This window comes from Ricinus communis, chromosome 2, assembly GCF_019578655.1.
Source record: "Ricinus communis isolate WT05 ecotype wild-type chromosome 2, ASM1957865v1, whole genome shotgun sequence".
Taxonomy (NCBI): Eukaryota; Viridiplantae; Streptophyta; class Magnoliopsida; order Malpighiales; family Euphorbiaceae; genus Ricinus; species Ricinus communis.
The window spans coordinates 3,451,081-3,473,612 of NC_063257.1; the positions used below are offsets into that span (position 1 = coordinate 3,451,081).

General features: G+C 35.0%; 2 protein-coding genes and 1 pseudogene across 2 annotated transcripts; all 3 read right to left on the reverse strand.

The window, feature by feature from the left end:
- Positions 1–679: 679 nt before the first annotated feature.
- Positions 680–3,435, reverse strand: LOC8288570 (probable inactive receptor kinase At5g67200). Its single transcript, XM_002510129.4, has 2 exons — positions 1,863–3,435; positions 680–1,362 (listed from the first exon to the last, which is right to left on the reverse strand). Exons 1-2 carry the CDS (start codon positions 3,298–3,300, stop codon positions 782–784), a joined length of 2,019 nt encoding a protein of 672 aa, XP_002510175.3. The 5' UTR covers positions 3,301–3,435; the 3' UTR covers positions 680–781.
- Positions 3,436–15,730: 12,295 nt separating this feature from the next.
- Positions 15,731–19,801, reverse strand: LOC112534114 (uncharacterized protein At4g06744-like). Its single transcript, XM_048371486.1, has 2 exons — positions 18,484–19,801; positions 15,731–18,394 (listed from the first exon to the last, which is right to left on the reverse strand). Exon 2 carries the CDS (start codon positions 17,193–17,195, stop codon positions 15,882–15,884), a length of 1,314 nt encoding a protein of 437 aa, XP_048227443.1. The 5' UTR covers positions 17,196–18,394; positions 18,484–19,801; the 3' UTR covers positions 15,731–15,881.
- Positions 17,870–19,773, reverse strand: LOC125368598 (annotated as a pseudogene).
- Positions 19,802–22,532: the final 2,731 nt, after the last annotated feature.

A 22,532-nucleotide genomic window follows, 5' to 3' on the forward strand; every position in this document is an offset into this window, starting at 1 on the left:
CGTCACGACCTACAACCATAATTTAATTCCTTAAACAAAAGAGAAGGTTTTGCAGTGGTCCAAGGCAGCAATTGCTCTGATCTCCCTGAATCCGCCATGAACACAGACTGGATTCTGGCGGAGCCATCATCACATACATAACATAGTTAGATATAACTAAAAAATGCAAAGAAATGTTCTCTGCAGTACAACCATACTATGCGTATGCCTTTTTTAAAAAAGTCTTTAGCTTGCACACATAAATATTAAGATGCTCTACTCACAAATCTGTTGGATGGATACTCTTGTCTTGCCCAACGCTCTACTCTGATGTATTAATAGATTTTAAGTGAGATTTTACGGAATGGGCAGCTTATTTGTGCTCTTACATAAATGTATATTTCTGTGACCTTGCAAGTTGCAGCTACACAGCCAATATAAGGACCCCATTGTACCCACAAAGTCAATGAGAAATGACTGCTCCATTTGCTACATTCTGTCAAGGTATAGCTGTAGTTCAAAATATCGCCATTGAATTTGATAGTTCACAAACGGAGTCCCATTTCATGTTAAAGATCCAAATTCAGTTGTCTCTAGAATAATCATACAACAGATTTATTGCTCATTTGATACTGTCCAACATGAAAAACTAATTTCTTATTTTCATGTACAACAAACTAATTAAGCGGTTAGGCGAGAATTGAATGTAGATCAAAGACTTGCATATAATGTAGGATGCGTCTTTATATCACCCTATTCCTTCACTCTATAATAAATATTGTAGGGGGTACATATAATAACACTAGGACATGACAACATGTTGGTCCACTTCACTATCCTCCAATAGTACAGTTTCTTTAATCTCTTGTAGCATCTTTAGTACTTGCCACATAGTGGGCCTTTGCTCGGGGGAGGTCGAGCTACAAGCTAAAGCAACCTCAAGAAGCATCTCTAATCTACTATCTTCACTGCCATCATCTTCCCTAGCGGACCTTACCCAATCCATCATATCATCAGGAACTAAAAATGGAAGCTGGGACGGAGGCTTTCCAGTTAACAGCTCTAACAAGAGAATCCCAAATGAGAACACATCAGATTTGGAGGTTGATTGGTGAGTTGAATTACGAGTTTCTGGTGCTTTGTATGCCGTGGCATCTGGGTTGTTATTGTCATCTTGTAATGACTGTGAAGTAGCGAGAACGGCAAGGCAGTAATCGGCAATACATGCCTCGAACTCAGGACCCAGAAGTACATTTGAGGACTTGAGATTGCCATGGACAAGCCTCCATGCTTGGTGGATGTAAGAGAGGCCTTGTGCTACATCCTCTGCTATCTTTAAACATGATGTCCAGTGGAGTGGTTTTGCTCTTGTTGATTTCGAACCTGCATTTCCACATCATCCCTAATTATTATTTTCATGTTTTGACCTTCTGGTCAATCCCGATCGAAAAGAAAAAAAATCTTATCCACGAGGCAGCACATTTAAATACTACAAGAAAAGACTAAAGGTGAGGGTCCCACTCGTTAACGTATACGTGCTCAGAATTAAGCAATAGCTGTAGGACCCGTCAGCTTGCGACGAAACAAAATTCTATCAGGCAGGTGGAATCCACGCGCTAGAGGCCACTAGCTCTAATTAAACAGCTAACAAGATTCTATTCTATTATGCTCGTAACACGAAAAAGACACATCCATCAGGAAAGTGCTTTAGTTGATTTAATAATCAGAGTTTTAGTAAGACACAAAAATTACGCCAATTCCCAACGCCGTCCAGTAGCGAGATTCTTGGTGTTGGGGCAAAGTTAAGTTAAGAATTAAGATACAACCAAGTCTAGTCTAGTGTAATTGAGTTCATCATAAGAAACTGAGTCGAACTCGCTTACCGTGAATGAGAGAAAAGAGGCTGCCGTTAGGTTGATAATCATAGATAAGAAGCCTTTCTTCTCTAGCTTGAAAATAAGCTCTAAGAGGAACTAAATTTGGATGCCTAAGTCCGCCAACTGACTCCATGTGCCGCTCAAAATCATCTTTGCTGTTGCCTTGCAATTTACTAGCATCAAGCCTTTTAACACACACAATCAGACGATTATCTAACACCGCCTTATATGTGGTCCCAATTGTGCCTCTACCTAACAACTCAGCTGAAGCTCTCATAAGCTGATCCAGCGTGTAAAGCTGTGCCTCACCCGCACAGAATAATAAACACCCACTCTTCCCTACATGCATCCCTTGCACTCTTTTCACCTTCTCTTCTAACTCATTTTCTTGCTGATCTATTTGCATCACCGCCGCTACAGCAGCAACGCCGCCGCATCCGTCTGATGTAACTGTCTCTTTTGATTTCTTTTGATTCCTCTGTTTTCTCACAGCCATTGCAAAGCAAAGAAGCGAACCGATGAAAATAAATACACCTGATGCAAACCCGATGATTAATGCTGTTCTCTTGTGTTTTGTTTTGGAGCTCGGTTGCGATAAGTCAACGCCATGTAATTCGGCACTTTGACCAAGCGTTACTGCAGGCGGCGGAGATGAAGGCGGCGATGAACCGAAAAATGGGGGACTAGGATGGCATTCTTTGTGTATAATCTCTCCGCAAAGATTAGGATTTGATAGAAAGGAAGAAAGATCAAAACGAAGTAACGTAGGTGTAACAGGAACTGCACCAGTGAAATTATTGTAGGAGACATTGAAGGTTTTAAGAGATGACTGGTTTAGCGGAGGAATGCTGCCATTGAACCGGTTGGAATCGAGACGGAAGGAGTACAGCCGGTCTAAAGAGCTTAACCAGGTAGGTATAGGTCCGGATAAATTGTTGTGGGAAAGATCGAGAGTGCGGAGCCTGTGGAGCGAACGGAGAGAAGGGGGGAAAGAAGCTGTAAAAGAGTTGTGATCAAGAAAAAGGGACTTGAGATTAACGAGTTTTGATAAATCAGGAATGGGACCGGTGATTGAGTTGTTTTGCAGACTGAGGACGCGGAGCTGGTCAAGGAGAGTCAAAGTGTCGGGAGCAAAAGTACCGCCAAGATCTAAGTTGTGAAGAACCAGACGGACCACTTTTCGCTGGAAACATTTAATTCCTACCCATTCACAGAAATGGGAGGTTGTGTTTTGAGAATAAGGCAGATTGCTGTTTAAATCGACAGTAGATTTGAATGCGAGAAGCGCAGTAGCATCAGAAGTGGTGGAAGCGGCGGTGAATATGGTAGAAAAGGAAAGCAAAAGAAAGGCATTTGAGAAGAGAAGACGAAGCATTTGTGGGATTGACTGGGGAAAAGGGCAGGGGCAAGTGTGTTGTTGAAAAAGTATTAGTGTATTTTTCATTTCATTCCCATTCCCCGATATGAGTAAAGACTGGATGGTGATGGGTGAAACGAAGGGTGCGCTTCATGACAAAGCATGTAAGAGCTGAGAAGAAGCAGCTGTCGGGTCTGCATGCCCTCAGTATCACGTGAAGTAAATGAAATTAAAACGGAGTTAACTCTATACTCTCTAACTCTGCATTTTATTACATCAAATACTACTACTTATATTCTATTTATTAGTTACATAAGTATTATATCCATCATTTTTCTGTTTTAAGTTTAACAGTATGCTACCAACGAGTATTTTTTCTTCCAAAAAAATCTTTGACAGTGACCGTCTTTTATTTTATTTTTTTTAAGTTAAAGAGTAAAATCTCTAGCTAAGTTCTTAACTTGTTATTTATGTTTTAGAAAATTTGAAGTAAACACTAACCTATCATTTGTTTCGTCCAGTAATAAGATTTTAAATAAATATAACATTTAAGATAAATTATAATATTTAAAAGTTTAAAAAAAAAAAAAAAAAAAGTGAAATAGAAAGAATTGGTAGGATGTTCTAAAGAAGCAAAGGGTTTAAGAATCTAAAAGGCTTGAACACTAATGAGTCCCAATATCTAAAGCTTTTCAAAAGCTAATTTGTTCTGCCTTTTCCTTGGAGAAGAGAATCCGTGTGATACACTGGTTATAAGACGGTGTGGCATGTGAATTTACAGTTAGCATGCAGCAGTAATGCATTCGAACCTAAACTGTTGACTAGCATTTGATTGCTTTAGGAGTTGATTGATAAAAAATTCAATTCCTGATGTAAATACAGTGAATTTATGGAATTTGTGGTTCATTGAAGAAAGATATTTTACATTATAAATTTTTTTATGTAAACTTAGTATATATATTACAATAAATAAAATAATAATATATAAATTTTAAAATTAAATAATTAAAATATATTATTATTATTTAAATTAATAATACATATCAATCAATCTACCAATAAAAATATACAGCAACAGCAACGTTAGACTACCTGCATTTCATCGCACCTCTCCGTACCCTCTAGGACAAAAGTTCATACATCATACCATACATGTAGAGTACAAATAGATGGGTATTGGTGAGTGTCGATTACATAAATCATTCATTCATATATTACTCATTTAAAATTTATTTAGATATTCAGATTTATATAATCCATATAAATCTTCATCCATCCATTTATCTAATTATTTAATTAGTATTAGTTTAATTATTTTAAATACATTATTATTATTATTATAGAATTTATTTTTATTATTATTATTAGTATTCAAATTTAGTAAATTATTTTAATTTTATTATTGTCATTATTAGAAATAAATTTAACAAATACAGTTCTTTTTTTCCTCAATTTTATTTCTATAATTTTATTAGCATCACTTTCTTTCTAGTGAAATTCTTTTTATAGCTTCTTAATGTATAATTAGTTTAATATTTTTTTTATTATTATATTAAATTTATCAAAAAGAAGTATGTAAGACCCATAAAAATATTTTGGTGAAATTTTTTTCTTTTCTTCTTTTTATTTTTATATTTCTTAATTTTTTATTATAATATAATTTTGTGTCAAGATATATCCATTTATTTTTATAAATAACAAACATGACAAGTTTCATTCAAAAAAACTCTATATAACAAATCTCTTTTACTTTCATATTTTTTTATTATTAAACTAAATTTTATTAAATTTAATTAAACTACTTAGCTATTCATCTCCTTTATTAATTATAGTACATTACTTTCTCTATTTTGAAATAAGTGTTATTTAAAAAAAATATTATTTTAAATTAATATTATTTTAAGTAACTAATGAAGTATTAATTACTTCTTCTTAATTTTATAGTTATTCATTGTGAGAGAGAAATTAATAATGGTATAACAAAAACAAAATATATTAAAATAAAAAAATTATAGAAATTTTATGTATTTTAATAAATTGATATTTTATTCATATAAAATATTTTTATAATTTACTTTCTCTTGATTGAAGCCATTGATGTTCGATTCTGATCAGTTTGATTTTTTCGAGTGGTCACCCTTAATTATATGGGATAGGCTTTTCAAAAGCTACTATAACTATAAATTTTTTCTTAAAAAGTTATGTAACAAGTAAAAGAATCATTGATTTAAAAGATGATTAACAGTGGACTCAAATTTTAGTAAGAATAAAAGTAGACAAATAGAGAAAAAGAAGTGGTAAGCCTCAGTGAATTTTGTCTTATTACATAGGTCCTTGGTTCGACCTCCTAATGAGAATTGAGGTCCTTGCGCAGGCGTCTCATCCCAAAGACTTGCTTGCTCGCTGGGAAGGATACAGATGGGGTCCATTGAAAGCAAAGTAAAAACGAGAAGAGAAGGATTGTGCTTTAGTTCGGCTTAGCTGGTCTTCATGGCATGAAGAACTCGGGTTTGACAAAAGAATAAAAATCAAGTTGAGTCGACTGTGATTCTTCTTGTTCCACCAGACGAAGCACGCTACGCTAGTCGAAACTTTCAGCTGCCGTTTCGGCTTACGACTTTTTAACTTGAAAGTGAGCGAGCCGGTTGAGTTTGTTTGGCAGTAGTATTCCTACCATAAAAAAAAAATGCCTATTATCTAATCTAGAAGCTTTGCTAAAAGCAAGGTCGCTCTGCTTCGTAGACAAGACTCGTTCTGTACTTGACTTACGAACTACTTTCAAAACTTTAAAATTTCAAATTTAAATAATATTTTATAAAAGAAGATCACATTTAATTGCTAATAATATATTTTTAATCAATCATTGAAGGATGAAGATCACTTAATAATTAATCAGACCCTCTTTAAATTATTAATTAATCAAAAGAATGATTTTATTGAAAAGAAAAAATAATAATAATAATTCAAATAATGAATCGTAAGAGTGACAAAGAGAAGTAAGCATGATGGTCCAAGCATTTATTGATTCATTCTGTCCCTTTCTTTTTTGAAATATGTATCACAATTACTTTACAATTTGATATTTTAATTTGAAAAGATATTTATTTACAATTTTAATTCAATAAATAAATAATATATAAACATAAAAGATAAATAGTTCTTAAAGCGTGTCACTATAGCAATTTTAGAGCTTTAAAATCTTAAGTGTATTTTTTAATTAACTAAAAATATTGACTATCTGAAAGAATGTAATTACATTGATAATATAAGTTGCAATTTTTAAAATCTAAAAATGAGTAAATAAAATTTGTTGTTTAAAGATCATTATTTATAGTTAAATATTAAAATTATTGAAAAAATTATATCTGTAGTTTTGATTGGGACAGTGTTTTGTATGTGATATAATTTGCAATGTATACTTCCCAAATTGTCGAAATAAAAATCATGGAATCAATTTATCTTTTTCACATATCTCTTTGTTTTTTTTCTTTAATAATATTTCCTTATTTTGCCTTTCTAGTTATAAGAGTTCAGGATTATGGGTGGGTCTGGTACTGCAACCAAATTATAAGATTGCAGGCCTTTTGTCCGATTAAGATTAGGGTAGATGATCGGAATGATCCCGATACAGACACAAGACTCAATTAAATTTCCCGTCCAGGCTGATACGGCAGATGGTAGCGTGAATGGGAACAAAATAGACAGATCCATCCTCTACGTTTCATTATCTAGTGGAGCAGCAGTCAATATGCATTTCTGGACTGAGCAGTTTTCAATTCTTGAGCAGGAAATGGTAATTGGCCGGATGGGTCAGATTTTGCTGTTTCGTCTTCCTCTACCAAGAATGGAATAATAAAAATAGCAGCTACTATAAATAATTATAATTCATAATTAACTTTTAAAATATAACATAATTAAAGTTCGGTTAAATATCATTAAATCAAACTTGAATTTGAGTAGTGTAATTAATGAGTTAAATAAAATTTGAATAATATTCTAATTTCGTTTGAAACTAATAAGATTCTATTTGAGTAGCCTGTATGAGTATTCAATTTTATATAATTTAAACACTATTGGTATTACATCTAAGTAATGAATTTAGAGCTCACATTCAAAAACTTATTCACACTTATTAGAAGTTTAGTGTAAATTTAAAAGAAAGAATGATAAAGTTAAACTGAATTAAACCCAAGTGCTTTATATATGTAATTTAATCGACTTTAAGTAAAATAGATTTAGAAGAACATGTTTTTTTCTTAAAAAAAAAAAAACTATAATCATTTTTAATTTTTTTGCAATTTTTTAATTCTTTTATTTATATGTTTTTTATTTTTATTTTTTTTATAAAATATACTAATAATATATATAAAGAATACCAAAATAATATCTTTTATTTTAAATTATTGTAAAAATCAGTCAAATGGGGTAGATTTATCATTTTTATTTTCTATACTTATATTTAGTATTTTTATAATAATTAATATATTTTGATGACATAAAGATGTATGTTTTAAAAAATACTATAATATATTAAAAATACTAAAATGTTATTGAAAACACATAAAAATATAATTAAAATAAATAAACAAAGAAATATAAGAATGCTAAGAAAGATTATAATTTTGTACTTATAGCAATTATTTAAATTTTTATAATAATAAAAATAAAAATATATATAAATAATAAAAATGATATTATTATAATTTTATTAAGAAAAATAATACTAAAAAATAAAGTATAATTTAAAAAAGTTATATAAGTATTTTTTTCCAGATTTTAAAAATAAAGTTCACAGTTCATTTTCTGTATACATATAAAAATAAAAAATAAAAACCTGAGCCTAAATTTTAAACTCAAATTTGGAGCTCAAGTCAAGTGGTGCTCAGGTTTGAGACTGTATTGGCTCCATTTGGCTCGATTGCACCCTACTCCACTTTCCTGTTTAATCCAGAAAAACAGGAAAAACAAAATCCGGCCCAAAGTTTTGAGTCTTGAATGGTATCAGTTAAAGGGTACCGTATTTCAAGAAAGTAGCAATTGCTATAACATGGAGCCCCTCCCTCCCTCCATCAGTCTCTGTTGATCCAACTCCATAAACATGTCTAGTGGCGAGACAAGTTAAAAGATGCCTTCATTTGATATGAAATTTTATAAATTATTTTTTTTTAGAAAATTGTACAATGTGAAAATTTTTATTATTTTTCTTCAATTATTAATTCTTTAAATTATACACTACACTTTTAATTTTTATAAGATTATAATAAAATAAATTATTATTATTATTATTATTAAAATTATTAATTTTTATTTTACCACGTACATTTATTTTTAACAATAAAGTTTTTATTCTTTAAATTATAATAAATTGAGTTTAAAATAATATTATATGAAGAATTAATATTTTTAAATATATTTTTTATATATTTATGAAAGCTAGTTCTTTACCCACTTTGTTATCATTTAATCGTCAATTATTTTGATTATAAATAATAATATAAGTTAAATTTATATATATAATTAAATAAATTTTTAAATATTTTATAATTAATTAAAATATTTGAAATTAATAATAAATTAAATACTTTTAACGTCTTTATTAGTTTTTCCATATTTTAAGATTCTATTAATACAAAAATATAAAAATTATAAATAAATTAATACAAAAACTATAAAATTATACATAAATTTGAATTCTACATATCAATAATAAGTACATGTGTCAAAACTAAAAATTATATATATTATAATATAATAATATGTTAAAAAAACTATTAGACTAGATACATATTAATATTCTTTTGTTCATTTACATGTACTAAAAGCCGGGCGGATAGCTACCCGAGTATGTGAGATGGCAAGACTGAGCCGGGCGGATAGTCTTGTCAAGTGGTTACTGAAATTTAAAAATGTGAGGAAATGTAAGGATGAGTCATCTGATCCTAATATGATAGAAATAATGTGGAATTGAATTATTTGACTTGGTTGAGTTTGAGATTATTTGCATTACGTGAGATGAAATTATATGTTTATGAGAATAACCGAAATGGTTGATTTTGTGATTGTTAGTTAAGTGTTGGTATAATTTTCCCGTATTGATAAAGATTTGATAATTCTAGCCTAATATACTATAGTTTAGTAAATTAAATGCTTATTGAGTCGCTAGCTCATTCCTTAGCAAATTTTTTTTTCGTTAGTGCAGTTGTAGATAGCCTTACCGTGCATTGCTCTTTTGCATTAGTCAATATTATCACGTGGGCCGGAGGAGTTATCTAAAAGTATTGGGGCATTTTGGAAACTTGTGTGAATTAAACTCACTGTATAAATATTTCTTATATATATTAAGTATGTCATGCCACTTAAATTGTATGAATGTATATTGTAACTAAATAGTAAATTATGTTTATAAAGTTATATATATATATATATATATATATATATATATATATATATATATATATATATATATATATATTGCTATTCAATAGGAAGTTTGAGTTGGGGTGTTACATTCATTGAGGGCAAAGCTGCTTGCCCCATGCTCGATACGGGTGCTATGCACAACTTCATGGACGTGCGGCCCAAAGGAGTCGCACGATTAAGGCTGTCAATTCGGAGGCAAAGCCTGTGCATGGCATTGCGGAAAATGTGAAGGTGCAAGTCGGTGATTAGCAAGGTACGCTAGACTTTATTGTTGTGCCTATGGATGATTTTAAAATTGTCTTTGGTCTAGCATTCTTCTACAAAGCCTATGCCATTCCGGTCCCTTCTATGATCTCTCTAGTGATCCTCGATGCTTCTAAGCTTCGGGTGATTCCCTTGAAGAGCATGGCGAAATCCAAACCTGTTGTAATTTCTGCCTTGCAATTCAAGCGGGGTCTCAAGAACGGGGAGTGTTACGTCACAACTATAAGAGAACTCAACGAGGAGGACGATGTTGAGCAATCTACCCTGCATTTGCCACAATCCATCGAAGCAGTCCTTGACAAATATAAGGACGTGATGCCACCGAAGCTGCCGCAAAAGTTGCCACCAAAGCAAGATGTGGATCACCACATTGAGCTCGAGCCTGATGTGAAACCTCCTGCCATGGCACCTACCGCATGACACCTCCGGAGCTGGCTGAATTGAGAAAATAGCTCCAAGACCTACTTGATTCAGGTTATATTCGGCCATCGAAGGCCCCATACGGTGCGCCAGTCCTCTTTCAAAAGAAGAAGGACGGTTCGCTACGTATGTGCCTAGACTATCGGGCTTTAAACAAGATTACCATCAAGAACAAGTATCCAATCCCCTTGATTGCCGACTTGTTCGATCAATTGGGGAAGGCTTGATACTTCTCAAAGCTAGACTTGCAGTCTGGTTACTACCAAGTCCGCATTGCATCTGGTGATGTGCCGAAGACAGCATGCGTGACGCGATATGGAGCTTTCGAGTTCTTGGTCATGCCTTTCGGCCTCACTAATGCCCCTGCCACTTTCTGCACACTCATGAACAAGGTACTCCATCCCTTTCTTGATAAGTTCGTGGTTATTTATTTGGATGACATTATTGTATACAGCAACAGTCTTGAGGAGCATGTGCAACACCTCAAGCAAGTCTTCTAAGTACTCCGCGAACACGAGTTGTACGTGAAGCGCGAGAAATTATCATTCGCGAAAGAAGAAGTGGAGTTCCTTGGCCATCGAATCAAGGATGGCAGGTTGATAATGGATCCAGCAAAAGTCAAAGCCATCCAAGAATGGCAACCTCCTTCCAAAGTGCCCGAGTTGCGATCTTTTCTTGGGCTGGTGAACTATTATCGGTGGTTCATCAAAGGCTATTCGGCTATCGCCGCCCCATTGATGGAATTACTCAAGAAGAATAAGGCATGGAATTGGGGTGAGGAATGCCAAGCTGCATTCGAAGCCTTGAAGGATGCTGTGTCAATGGAGCCTGTCATGATGCTGCCCGATTATGGAAAACCATTTGAGGTGCACACGGATGCCTCGGATTATGCCATTGGAGGCGTCCTCATGCAAGATAGGCACCCTATCGCCTATGAAAGTTGCAAGCTCAATGAAACGGAGAGGCGGTATACTGTCCAAGAGAAGGTAATGACTGTCGTCGTCCACTGCTTGCGCACATGGAGACATTACTTGCTCGGCAGTAAGTTCACTATCTTAACGGACAATGTGGCTACAAGCTATTTTCAGACTTAAAAGAAGCTGAGTCCTAAGCAAGCACGCTGGCAAGATTTCTTAGCTGAATTCGACTACAAGCTTGAATATAAGCCAGGCAAAGCCAACATTGTCGCTGATGCGTTGAGTAGAAAAGCGGAGTTAGCTTCCATTGCTGCTAGCACGCCGAAGAGCGACTTCCTTAGCCGCATCAAGGAAGGAATGCAGCAAGACACTTTGGCCAAGAGCATCATCAAGCTAGCGATCAAGGGAAAAACTCGACGATTTTGGGAGAAAGATGGCCTTCTCCTCACTGTTGGCAATCGAGTCTATGTGCCGAAGTGGGGAAATATGCGGAGAGAAATTCTGAAGGGGTACCATGACTCCTTGTGGGCTGGACATCCCGGCATGACTCGCACACTTGCGCTAGTCCAGCAAAACTACTACTGGTCGTAACTCAAGGACGATGTGGAGGCCTATGTTCGGACCTGCCTTGTATGCCAACAAGACAAGGTGGAACAACAACAGCCTGCTGGCCTACTTGAACCTCTTCCTGTCAGTGAAAGGCCGTGGGAGAGTGTCTCAATGGACTTCATTGTGGCCCTGTCGAAATCCGAAGGGTTCAGAAGTATCATGGTTGTTGTGGATAGATTTAGCAAGTATGCTACTTTTATCCCTGCCCCGGCAGACTGCAAGGTAGACGAGGCAGCTCGTCTCTTCTTCAAGAATGTTGTGAAGCTGTGGGGCTTACCGAAGAGTATAATCAACGATAGAGACCTTCGGTTTACCAGCAAGTTTTGGCGAGAGTTGTTCAAGTTGCTGGGCACAAACCTCAACTTCTCCACAAGCTTTCATCCGCAAAGCGACTGCCAAATGGAAAGGATTAATGCCTTGCTGGAACTCTACCTAAGGCACTATGTTAGTGCTCACCAGCGAGATTGGGCAAAACTGCTTGACGTAGCCCAATTCTCGTACAACCTCCAACGAAGTGAGTCCACAGGTAAGAGTCCCTTCAAAGTCATTATGGGACAGCAGCCATTGACACCTAATGCCATTGCTACTGGCTATGGAGGAGCCAACCCTTTCGCCTATAAGTTTGCAAGGGAATGGCACAAAGAGGCAGATATAACAAGGGCATGCCTCGATAAAGCAGCAAAGCGCATGAAGAAGTAGGCTGACGTGAAGAGATGCCCCAAGGAATACAGCGCTGGCGACTTGGTGATGGTGAAGCTGCTGCCTAATCAGTTCAAGTCCCTCCGCAAAGTGCATAAAGGCTTGGTAAGAAGATATGAAGGCCCATTCCCAATTGTAAAACGTGTTGGTGCTGCTGCCTACCAGCTCCAACTGCCCTCGAGATTAAAAATCCATAATGTCTTCCATGTGAGTATGCTCAAGCTATACCACGAAGACAAGGAAGACCCGAGCCGTGGCGAATCTAGAAGAGCTCCAACAGCCGTTGTCACCGAGTTCGACAAGGAGATTGAATGCATCCTTGCAGATAGAGTGATAAGAAGAAGAGGAGTTCCCAACTACACCGAATACTTGGAGGAGGTGAGAAGCCTATAAATACCCCCTCCATTCATCATTTGTAACATACAAGAGGATACAAGAGGAAGGTTGGAAACTTAATAAAGTTCTCCATATTTACAAAGCTCAAGTGCTCTCAACTCTCTACCCTACCCAAGTCCTAAACCCCTGCTGCCTACTTTGCTCACCTACAATCTCTCCTAATTCACATCTAGGCTTACTTAGTTCGACTTTGTCAAGCAAGTTAACTAAGTGTCGCGCGACTTGGCTAACCTCTAAGCCGAAGTTTCGTGACAGTAGGCTTGCTTTGAGCAGTCTAATTTCTTCAAAGTAACAGCACCGGAGGAACGACCCAAGGCTGCGAGAATGTCGCCAGTGGGCTTGCGCTGCGAGATTCTCGCCAATGGGCCTGCGTCGGCAATGGGGGGTATGCGTGAGGATTCCTTACCAACCGCCGACGAGCTGCCGGAAGGATCATTGTCGAAACCTGCCCTGCAGAACGACCCCATGAACATGTTTACTAATTGCAAGGGGGAGTGGGGGTCGCCATGCCCCCAGTCCCTTGATGTCGGCGAGAGGGGTGGGGTGGGGCTTTGCCCCCTCATCTCTGTCGTCGGTTGTACAACCAACCGAGTAAATGTTATAATTTGCGCACAAAGTAGTGTGTAGCAGAAACCTTCTATAATTGAGTTGGAATTGAAAGATATAACAAATAGGCTCACAGCCCTTCTTCCAAATAGTAACTTAGGCCTCGCGCCGCTTGTTGATCTAATTTTTTAATAAGAAATAAGTTATTCATATTTTATAGGAAAAATATTAAAAATATATTTTTTTGAATTTTTTTTATCAAATCTGTAGTTTTCTTTTTATCTTTTTAATTTTTATTGTATTAAAATATTAAAAATATGATTTTAAAATTTTTTTAAATTACGATTTTGATTTTTTTTTAGTTTTTCTATGTTGCTTTTGAGTAAAACTAAAAAATGATTGAAAATTAATAAAAAAAATAAAAAATAATTACATTACAAATTTTAGAAAAATATAAAAGTAGCATTTGTTAAAAAAGATTTATACAATAAAAATGTTATTTTTAATAAATTTAAAATATTTTTTTAAAAAGTATTTTATTTTATTTCAGCTAAGCTTATTCCCTGTAAAAAAAAAAATTAGTAGCAGCAGTGCCTAAGAATCACAAATAACATAAAGTTTGACATAATCCAACAAATTTTGACCATGCCCTAACTTGCCTTATCCATGAAAAATGATAAAAAAACCTCAGTTACTGCTGTTGTGGTTAGAACCGAAGATGTTCCTGAATTTGGCTCTCTAATTCATAGTAGTTTATTGGTATTGGACCAGAAACCTCTTTTCAGTGTGTTTTGCTAGGAGACAAGCTAACAAAATTATTCATTTGCTTGCTAAGCAATCTCTTTTTTATATTAGTCCCATGTATTGGGTTGAGCCACCGAATTGACTTGGAACTCAATTTTTGATTGATGTTATGTTTTCTTCTTCTTAATGAAAGTTTGTTTTATATATATATATATATATATTTTGCTTTTTTTTTTATATGACATAAATAAAATGACACGTAAGGCTAACATCACAAGTGTTCTAGCATTTGTCTTGCATCCTTTACGGGGTGTCTCCACCTTCAATCTGATGATGATGATGCTCTCTCTGCGTACATGAACTATGTATTTTCTGCTTATGTTCTTTTCTCGACAGTTCTTGAAATATCAGAACTAGCAACTTTGCAGCATATAATTGCCCTTATATAATATCTTAATTAAATTTTGAATTTCAAGTGATAATCATTTCGTAGGAAAGCTGATATTCTGATTCATCTGTTTTCAATTCCAAAAAAGAAATCTAAAAAAATTAATTAATTGAATGTGTTGTCTATTTAATCATTTTAATTCATCAATTGGTCAAATTAATAAGGCCAACGAGAGTGCAGGATAGTTGGCCATGAGAGATTTACATAAAACTTGGCAGCAATTTGCATAGTATAATACATGGGCATAATTTCATACAACCGAAGCATATTGGTATGTGGAACATTCTTATTACCATGGAAAAGAATATTTAAAAAGGAAAGGATGCAATTTCAAAGGCATAGTCCAATGAAATATTCTTAAAGCTTATCATGAAACACAGCAACACCCACTTACTTAGTATCAGCCGCTCTCCATTAAAAGAAGAATTAAAGAAAACATAATAAAACTAAGAACACTGACCAGTGACAAGGCTGTGCATACTTTTCTATCCTAGCTGCTTTTTCTTTAATTAGTGGCCCACTTTCTGAGCTGGACCACATGGTTTAGGGCAATGTGGGTTAGTTCAGCATTCTTCTATGTCTCTTGGAAGACCTTCAAAGTCTCCAGGCCAATCATCATTTGGAGTAGGGTTGAGCAGTGCCCCATTGAAAGATACTTGCATCAGCTATATGTGAAAGTTGCAATATAAAAAAAGCTGCCCCCATTCACACTCAGTGTGGGCAATTCTGGGACCAGATCCTCTGAAAGAAAATAAATAAAGAAGCACCATTCTTTTTTTTTTACCCAAAGCGTGCATATTGATTCCTCATTATATGCCCACCATTATCTTTGTAAATTTAAAACACAGTACATATTTGGCTGGGTTATCGAGAGGTATAAATCTTGTCCTGCACCTGGCATTTGTAGAATGATTGCTTTGATGGAAAATCATTTACTATGTTACACACAAATTAACCTGCTATCATTTTCCCAGCCACCGTGAACTATTGGCTCTGGCTCTATTGAAATACGTGGATCGAATGAAACCAAATGCTTGCTTGCTCAAAAGGAAGCAAAGGAATTGACGTGGAATGTCAAACTTATATTGCATAACTCAGAGTGAAAGAATTAATGACTATTTATGCAAACAATATCTTCAAGAATTACAAATACAAAATAGTCATGTGGGTGCAAGAGGGAGCAAAATAAGGATAGGGCAGTGTGGTCAGGGCGAAGGAGCTATTTTAGGAATCATAGAACTAAAAGGAGGCTTACAAGGAATGTAAGTGTAAGACCACATGTGCGGGCAGAACCTGGGATGTGCAAAGAAATTTGCACATTCCATTATCGATCTTTGAAAGGGAAGATCAGGAATGCAGTTGTTTCTAACATCAAGCACTCCTTTCGCTATCAAAATCCTACACCATGGCCCAACTGTTGTAAAATAATTATCAGACAAAGATAAGTTAACCAAATTTTCCATCTTGCAGACCAACTCTGGCACCATACCAAACAACAGATTACCAGCAAAATTAAGCTGCTCCACCTTCTGTAGACAAGCCAAAGATAAGGGTAATGAACCAGTTAGTCGATTGTTGCCTGCATCGAACACTACGGCCTCTTTCAGTAGGCCAATCTCATAAGGTAAACAACCTGTTAGCTGATTGTTTAAAAGTAGAACCTCAGTTAAAGAAGAAAACGCCTTGAAAATCCCTCCTGGTAATGGACCAATGAATTTATTGTTGGCCAAGGTGAGATAAAGAATATGCGTGTTTACTATATTGTCAGGCAAATTTGTCATGAAATTGTTGTTGTTGAGAAAAAGTGCATCAAGTTCTTGTGTAAATAATTGAGGTGGGATTGCCCCAGAAAAGAAATTGAATCTAATGTCCAAGAATGTTAAGCCATTCATGCCAAGGACAGCTGTAGGAAATGGACCTGAAAATAGGTTGTTACTGATGTCAAGCTCGTAAAGATAGGGAAGTTTAGCAATATCTGGTGAGATGGTACCAGAAAAGAAATTAGAATTTGCATGAAAGAGTGCAATATCAGGAAGCTGATCAAGAAAACCATCAAGAGTAGCAGCAGAAAGTTGGAACCCATTGAAATCTATAGAGGCAACAGCTATGGCTGACTTGTTATCTGGAGGATTATCACAAAAGAAGCCTTTGTAGCTGCAAATATCTGAGCCCACCCAAGTCTTAGTGATGCCAAGAGGATCTGAGGTTATGATGGACTTGAACTTTTGGATGATAGGGTATACAAAAGCCAGCCTTTCATCAAGAAATACCGAGAGTTCCGTTTTGAGAGGTAGAGTTGGGATTGGGGGTAGAGGAACTACCAATTTTGGACAGTCTAGAGTAATAGGCATTTTCTGATTCTTGTAGTTTTCATTGTTGCAGCTTTTCCCGGTGCTTTTTGCTCTACTACTGATAGGAAATTCTAGTGTTTCTCTATTAGGGTTAATTGCTACAGTGTTGTTGAGAATGAGAGAAGTGAGGATTATGGAGAGGGTTGAAGCTAGTAATTTGGTGGACATTTTGATTGCAGAGATGTATGTAAATTGAATGATATGATTCTTTGTTTATGGTGAGGAGGTGGGAACAAAAGCAAGTGCCAGGACCAGGAGAAGCCAACTGGAGGAGGGAATGAATTATACTTATAAGAGATTGCCACATCCGGAATCATCCATGGAAGTTCTTTACCTACCTTAAATTAATTGTTTTAGCTCTATTTATAACATGATTTTCTTATTTCCGACCAGAAAATGAGCCACTATCACTCCCATTGAAATAGGAATCTCCATCAACAATCTCAAAGTAAATGGCATCAAAATTGACCATAACTTATAATCTCTCTCTCTCTCTCTCTCTCTCTCTCTCTCTGTTTTTCCTTTTTCCTTTTTCCATCCATTTAATAGTTATGCACAAACAGCATGGTACATTGGTATCATATTAATGGAGTAGGCATTAACATTGAAATAGGAAATTCTTTTTCTATCTTTGTTTAGAATTGAAATAACATTGCTGACATAGCCAAAATGGAGCTAATTTTATCTTCCAAAATCAAAATTTGAAAATAAAATAAAATAAAATCTACTTTCATTGCCCTTCTCAAAAAGAAAGGAAAAGGAAAGGTCACTTTGCGAGTGGATTCCAATTTCCAGTTGACGGCAATAATGGGTCCAACTGGGTGGTTCTGGTCTTCAATCACTTAGTTTTATGCTTTGTTACAACAAATTAATCAAAATAATTATTACTTTGCAATTGCATAGTGATTTTAGAAATATAGGTGTTCTTTTCTTGATCACATGTTCGGATCAAGCAATATGAACCATGAATATACTAACCCTGTAATAGCTCAGCCCAAAACCTACAGGCACAGAGACCTGACCTCATCTGGGCCTAAATCACACAGCCTGTTCCAACATTCTGTGCTTGAATCTACTGGTTTGAGGGCTGCGATTGTTCGCTTTAAAGCAAAGATCATTGTTGATGAGTCACAGCTTATAAGATTGAGCCCATCTAATATGCATCTCTTGCATCAGGGGTCTGTAATTGCTTACACCGTTTCTAGACAGAAAAACTGATTCTGTCCAATTTCTGTTCTTAACAGTAGCAATTTTGATGATAGGGACTCTTGAAATATATATATAGCAGCGACATAAGGCTCCTCTGCTAAATTGCACGTCCTATTTACACTAACAAGGATCATAGAACATGAAGCGCAATATAACACCTACACCATAACAGCAATCTATTAACCATTACTACCAATCTATTATTTCAAAATGAAGAATCCATCAGTGAAGTCCACTCTGCACGTACCATACATTAATGAGGCGGCTTTTCCAGGGCTTTATAGGACCGTGGAGCAGGAGCTTCATCCGCAGTAGGAGGAGATGTAATTTTCATGGAAGAAGCAGGAAGAGTACATTAAAAAAACGAAAAACTACTCCCACGAGGGCAACTCCTAGTCTTTGCAAAAAACCTCGCATACTCAACTGCTGGTCTTTGAAAAGGTAGCCCCCTGATGCAGTTCCTGTTCACATTAGTCTTCTTGCTCTTATCAGTGTCCTGCATAGATGCCCAACTTGGATGAAATAGTTATTAGTGTAAAATTGAATGCATTTGTTTGCCTGCGTAAAACCTCAGGTATAGGTCTATAAAACATGTTATGAGCCATGTTTAAGTACTGCAGCTTTACCAAGCAACCAAAAGGCTGGCGGATCTGACCCGTTAATAAGTTGCTTCCAACATCGAATACTGTTGCATTCAGAAAGTATGCAATTTCGAATGATAAGCAGCCTCTCAGCCTGTTGCCTAAAAACAGGATCTCTATCAGTGTATTCCAGGCTCGCCCGATACTTCTTCGAATTGGTGCTGTAAAGTTGTTGTTAGCTACAGTGATATAGAGTGCTGGAGTGTTGCCAAAGTTGGCAGGAATTGTCTGATTGAACTGATTATTATTTATGAAAAGGACATCTGTGTCAATGTTGAATGCTTGAGCTGGGATATCACCAAGATAGTTGTTGAAACGAATATCTACGACGGTTAACTTTTTTGCAGTAAGAATATTTGCTGGGAATCCTGCCATGAACTTGTTGTTAATCAAATCAAGTTCGGAAAAATCTAGCGTAACTGATTGAGGTTTGGATTTATGGGGCCGCTAAAATTGTTAGAATTTACATGGAAAATGGCTATATCAGGCAAATTCATGATAGAGCGATAGAAATTCGAGTTGCCACCAAATCTAGCGCCATTGAAATCAATAGCGGCTAGGCCAGTGATGTTCCAATCAGGAACGGTGTCGCAAAAGAACCCTTTAAAAAGGCAGTAATTGTTGCCAACCAGGTCACTGTATAGACTTTGGGGTCAGATGTTATATTTCTTTTAAGTTACTGAGTGATAAAGAGAATTCTGGCTCTATTAGCTACGGGACCAGGGTTAATGTCAGTTCGGCGTGGCATGAGACGGCGTGAAGGAGGGTAAAGTGGTGGCCTAGGCCGTACGCGAGAGAAAGGGAATAGGCCGAGGTGGTGCTGAATTTGGAGTTTGAGCAAGAGAGTGAGAGGAATATGTTTGTAGAATTAAGATAAGAAGGAAAACTGTAGACATGGCTAGCGAGCTTCAGTTAAGAGAAGTGTAGGATGTGGGAGGAGCTGGCAAACAGATGACTACTTATATATTAGTTGCTCATTGCTTACTCTTAGTCACTGTTACTTTTTTAATTGAGGTGTGGGGTTCACTTCTTTATTCTTTTGATATAAGTGCAGGCCAGGTTCTTAATTCTTGTTTTTAAGATATATATATATATATCTTACAAATCTTCACATGAATGTTGATAATACTTACAAATATTAAGATCATAATCGCTTTATTTGATCCCAGGCTTAGCCCAATTGCAGATACTTGATGATTATTAAAACATGCACTTCAGTTTCCCAGTAGTTGTTTCTACTTAATCTCCTTGTCTATTTCAATGAAACCTCGTACCAGACATTTTTTTCGAGCCACCGACAGTGAACAGGGTCCATAGTAAAGTTTCTAATGGGATGGAGGTAGTGTAATTGAATTTTCTTCGTTTCCTGAAAGATATGGAAATCTTCTGCCTCAATTATTAGTCAGAATTTTATATTTTACAATAATAATTGTCTGATAGGGAAGGTTAAGAGGCTATATATATCCAAAGCTTTGATTCACTTTAATCACCAAAAGTATTAAAGTTAAAGCACTAATTTCTTATCGTTTCCTGTCTTGACTTGAAACAAAGACCTAAGAGGGATAATTGAATGCTTATTAGATAAGGGGTCTGGGAATAAAGACGTCTCCAATATTTTACCAGAATGTTCGTTTTCCTCTCCTGGAAATTGAAACTCTCTCATTTCACCACAGTATTGTACACTAGATTTCATTACAAAATGTCAATCTACAGTCCAGTTCATTCCAAGCAGTTGGAGACTGCTCTTAAGAAAATAAAACCATTCAAAGACTCTTTATGTTCATAAGGTGCACTCATGATATTCCAAAGTAGTCGGAGACTAGTTCGAAGAAAATACGACTATCAATTTTTGTTTCCGTGTATCAGAGGGACCAAACAGAACGCTCAAACTATGGACGCCGATTTAGATGTTTCTCGATACTCCAATATATGTGAAGAGAGTTGCTTTTGATCATGTCAAAGCCGATATGTCATCCTCTACGGCTTTAGTGTTGTTTTTAGCTGCAAATATATACATTTATTTAACAAAAAATTTCACCTACTGCATTGTTTGAGCATTTCGGCCAGAGCCCTCATTGATTTGGTTCTGACATGAGCGTTCTTTTATAGTGCTTTTGGGGCAGTATTAACCCGCACCTTCCCATGATCAAACGTCCTTGTATTCCAAGTTTTTCCCCTACTTCCTTTTTTGTTAGATGCCTGCAACCTTCACAATCAATAAGGTCTAAGGCCTTTTCTTTTTTTCCTTTTTAAAGAAGAAATGAGTGACCAGGGGCGGTTTTAACATAAGTGGATCAGAGTCACTGGATACCTTTTGTGTTTTTTGATCTGGTTTTTACATAAGCAGGGGCGGTTTTGTGAATTCTTTGACAGCCAGCATTGCCCAAATTTAGTATCACATTTATTAGATGCGAGTTGGTTGCGTTTCTCCAGGCCGTATAGATAAATTGGTTAATCATGTTCGTTGTGTGATTATATTAAGGAAAAAAAATCATGGAATGATTGCTTCAGTCTTCGTTGACATTGTACCTTAGATTACAAAAAGCCGTGCAAAGTTGCAAACGGAATGACGACCAATTATTTAGTTTTAGTTTAGAAATATTCTTTACTGACTAATTATATTAAGATATTTGATAAAAATTTAATAAATAATAGTTTATAGCTAATTTATTAATTTAATTTATTTTTTTATTTAAATACTATTATTTTTATTAAAAATTTATTAACAATAATTTATTTTAAATTAATTTTATATAATTAAGTTGTTATATTTTAAAATAAATAATTATTATTTTAAAATTATTTTTAATAGTTAAATAATTATATTTAAAATTATAATATTTGAAATTAGAAATTTTTATTTAATAGAATCTAAATTTATCTTAAAATAATTTTTATAAATATTTTTAATAATAAATACAATTGAGCTAAAAAATCAATTATAATATTTTTAATTATTATATTATTTTATATTATTAAATATAATAAAATAAAATAAACTATTTTTAATGATAAATTATACATTTAATAGTTATTTAACATATTAACAACAACCACCGCTAATAAAATTCTATCGAATAATTTAATTTATTAGTCATCAGTTATCGGCCAACCGCTACCAGTTGAACCATATAGTATTTAAACTGATATTGGATTCATTTTTCCAACATGGGTCGTTGCTATAATTCAACAAAACAAAATAGGTCACTAAAATGATTATTATTTTTTATTTTTTTTTATCTCGAAGATCAGCAACTCATTTTTGCCCATAAGCCAACTACAAGATTATTGAATTTATAAAGACAAATAAAGTAAAATTTTTAAAAAAAATCATAAAAGTGCATAGCAGTATTCGCTAGTGTTATTTACGCTAAGAGAAAGAAAGTCAATCGTCTGTTTCCTTGCAAGACTCAATGTAGATTGAATAAGTAATTACGTAGACCCATAGTTATTTGGTAGGTACTTTAGTATCAGGATTTTAAAATGCCAAAAACGGGAGGGAGGGGGCCGTCCAGGCAAAGATATGGACAAATTCTATATAATTTTATTGTGCAAACAGGCCTGCAAGCTTATATCTAATCCTTCTTTTCCTTGGAGTCAAATTGTGAAAGCAATATATTTTTCTAATTATTAATAAGGGAGGTAGATATAGTAT

Excerpts from the sequence above, each read along its gene's own strand:
- LOC112534114 (XM_048371486.1), bottom strand. The coding sequence starts at position 17,195 with ATGTCCACCAAATTACTAGCTTCAACCCTCTCCATAATCCTCACTTCT.
- LOC8288570 (XM_002510129.4), bottom strand. The coding sequence starts at position 3,300 with ATGAAAAATACACTAATACTTTTTCAACAACACACTTGCCCCTGCCCT. Across the intron at positions 1,363-1,862 it reads CCTCTTTTCTCTCATTCACG|GTTCGAAATCAACAAGAGCA; the intron begins GTAAGCGAGTTC and ends GTGGAAATGCAG.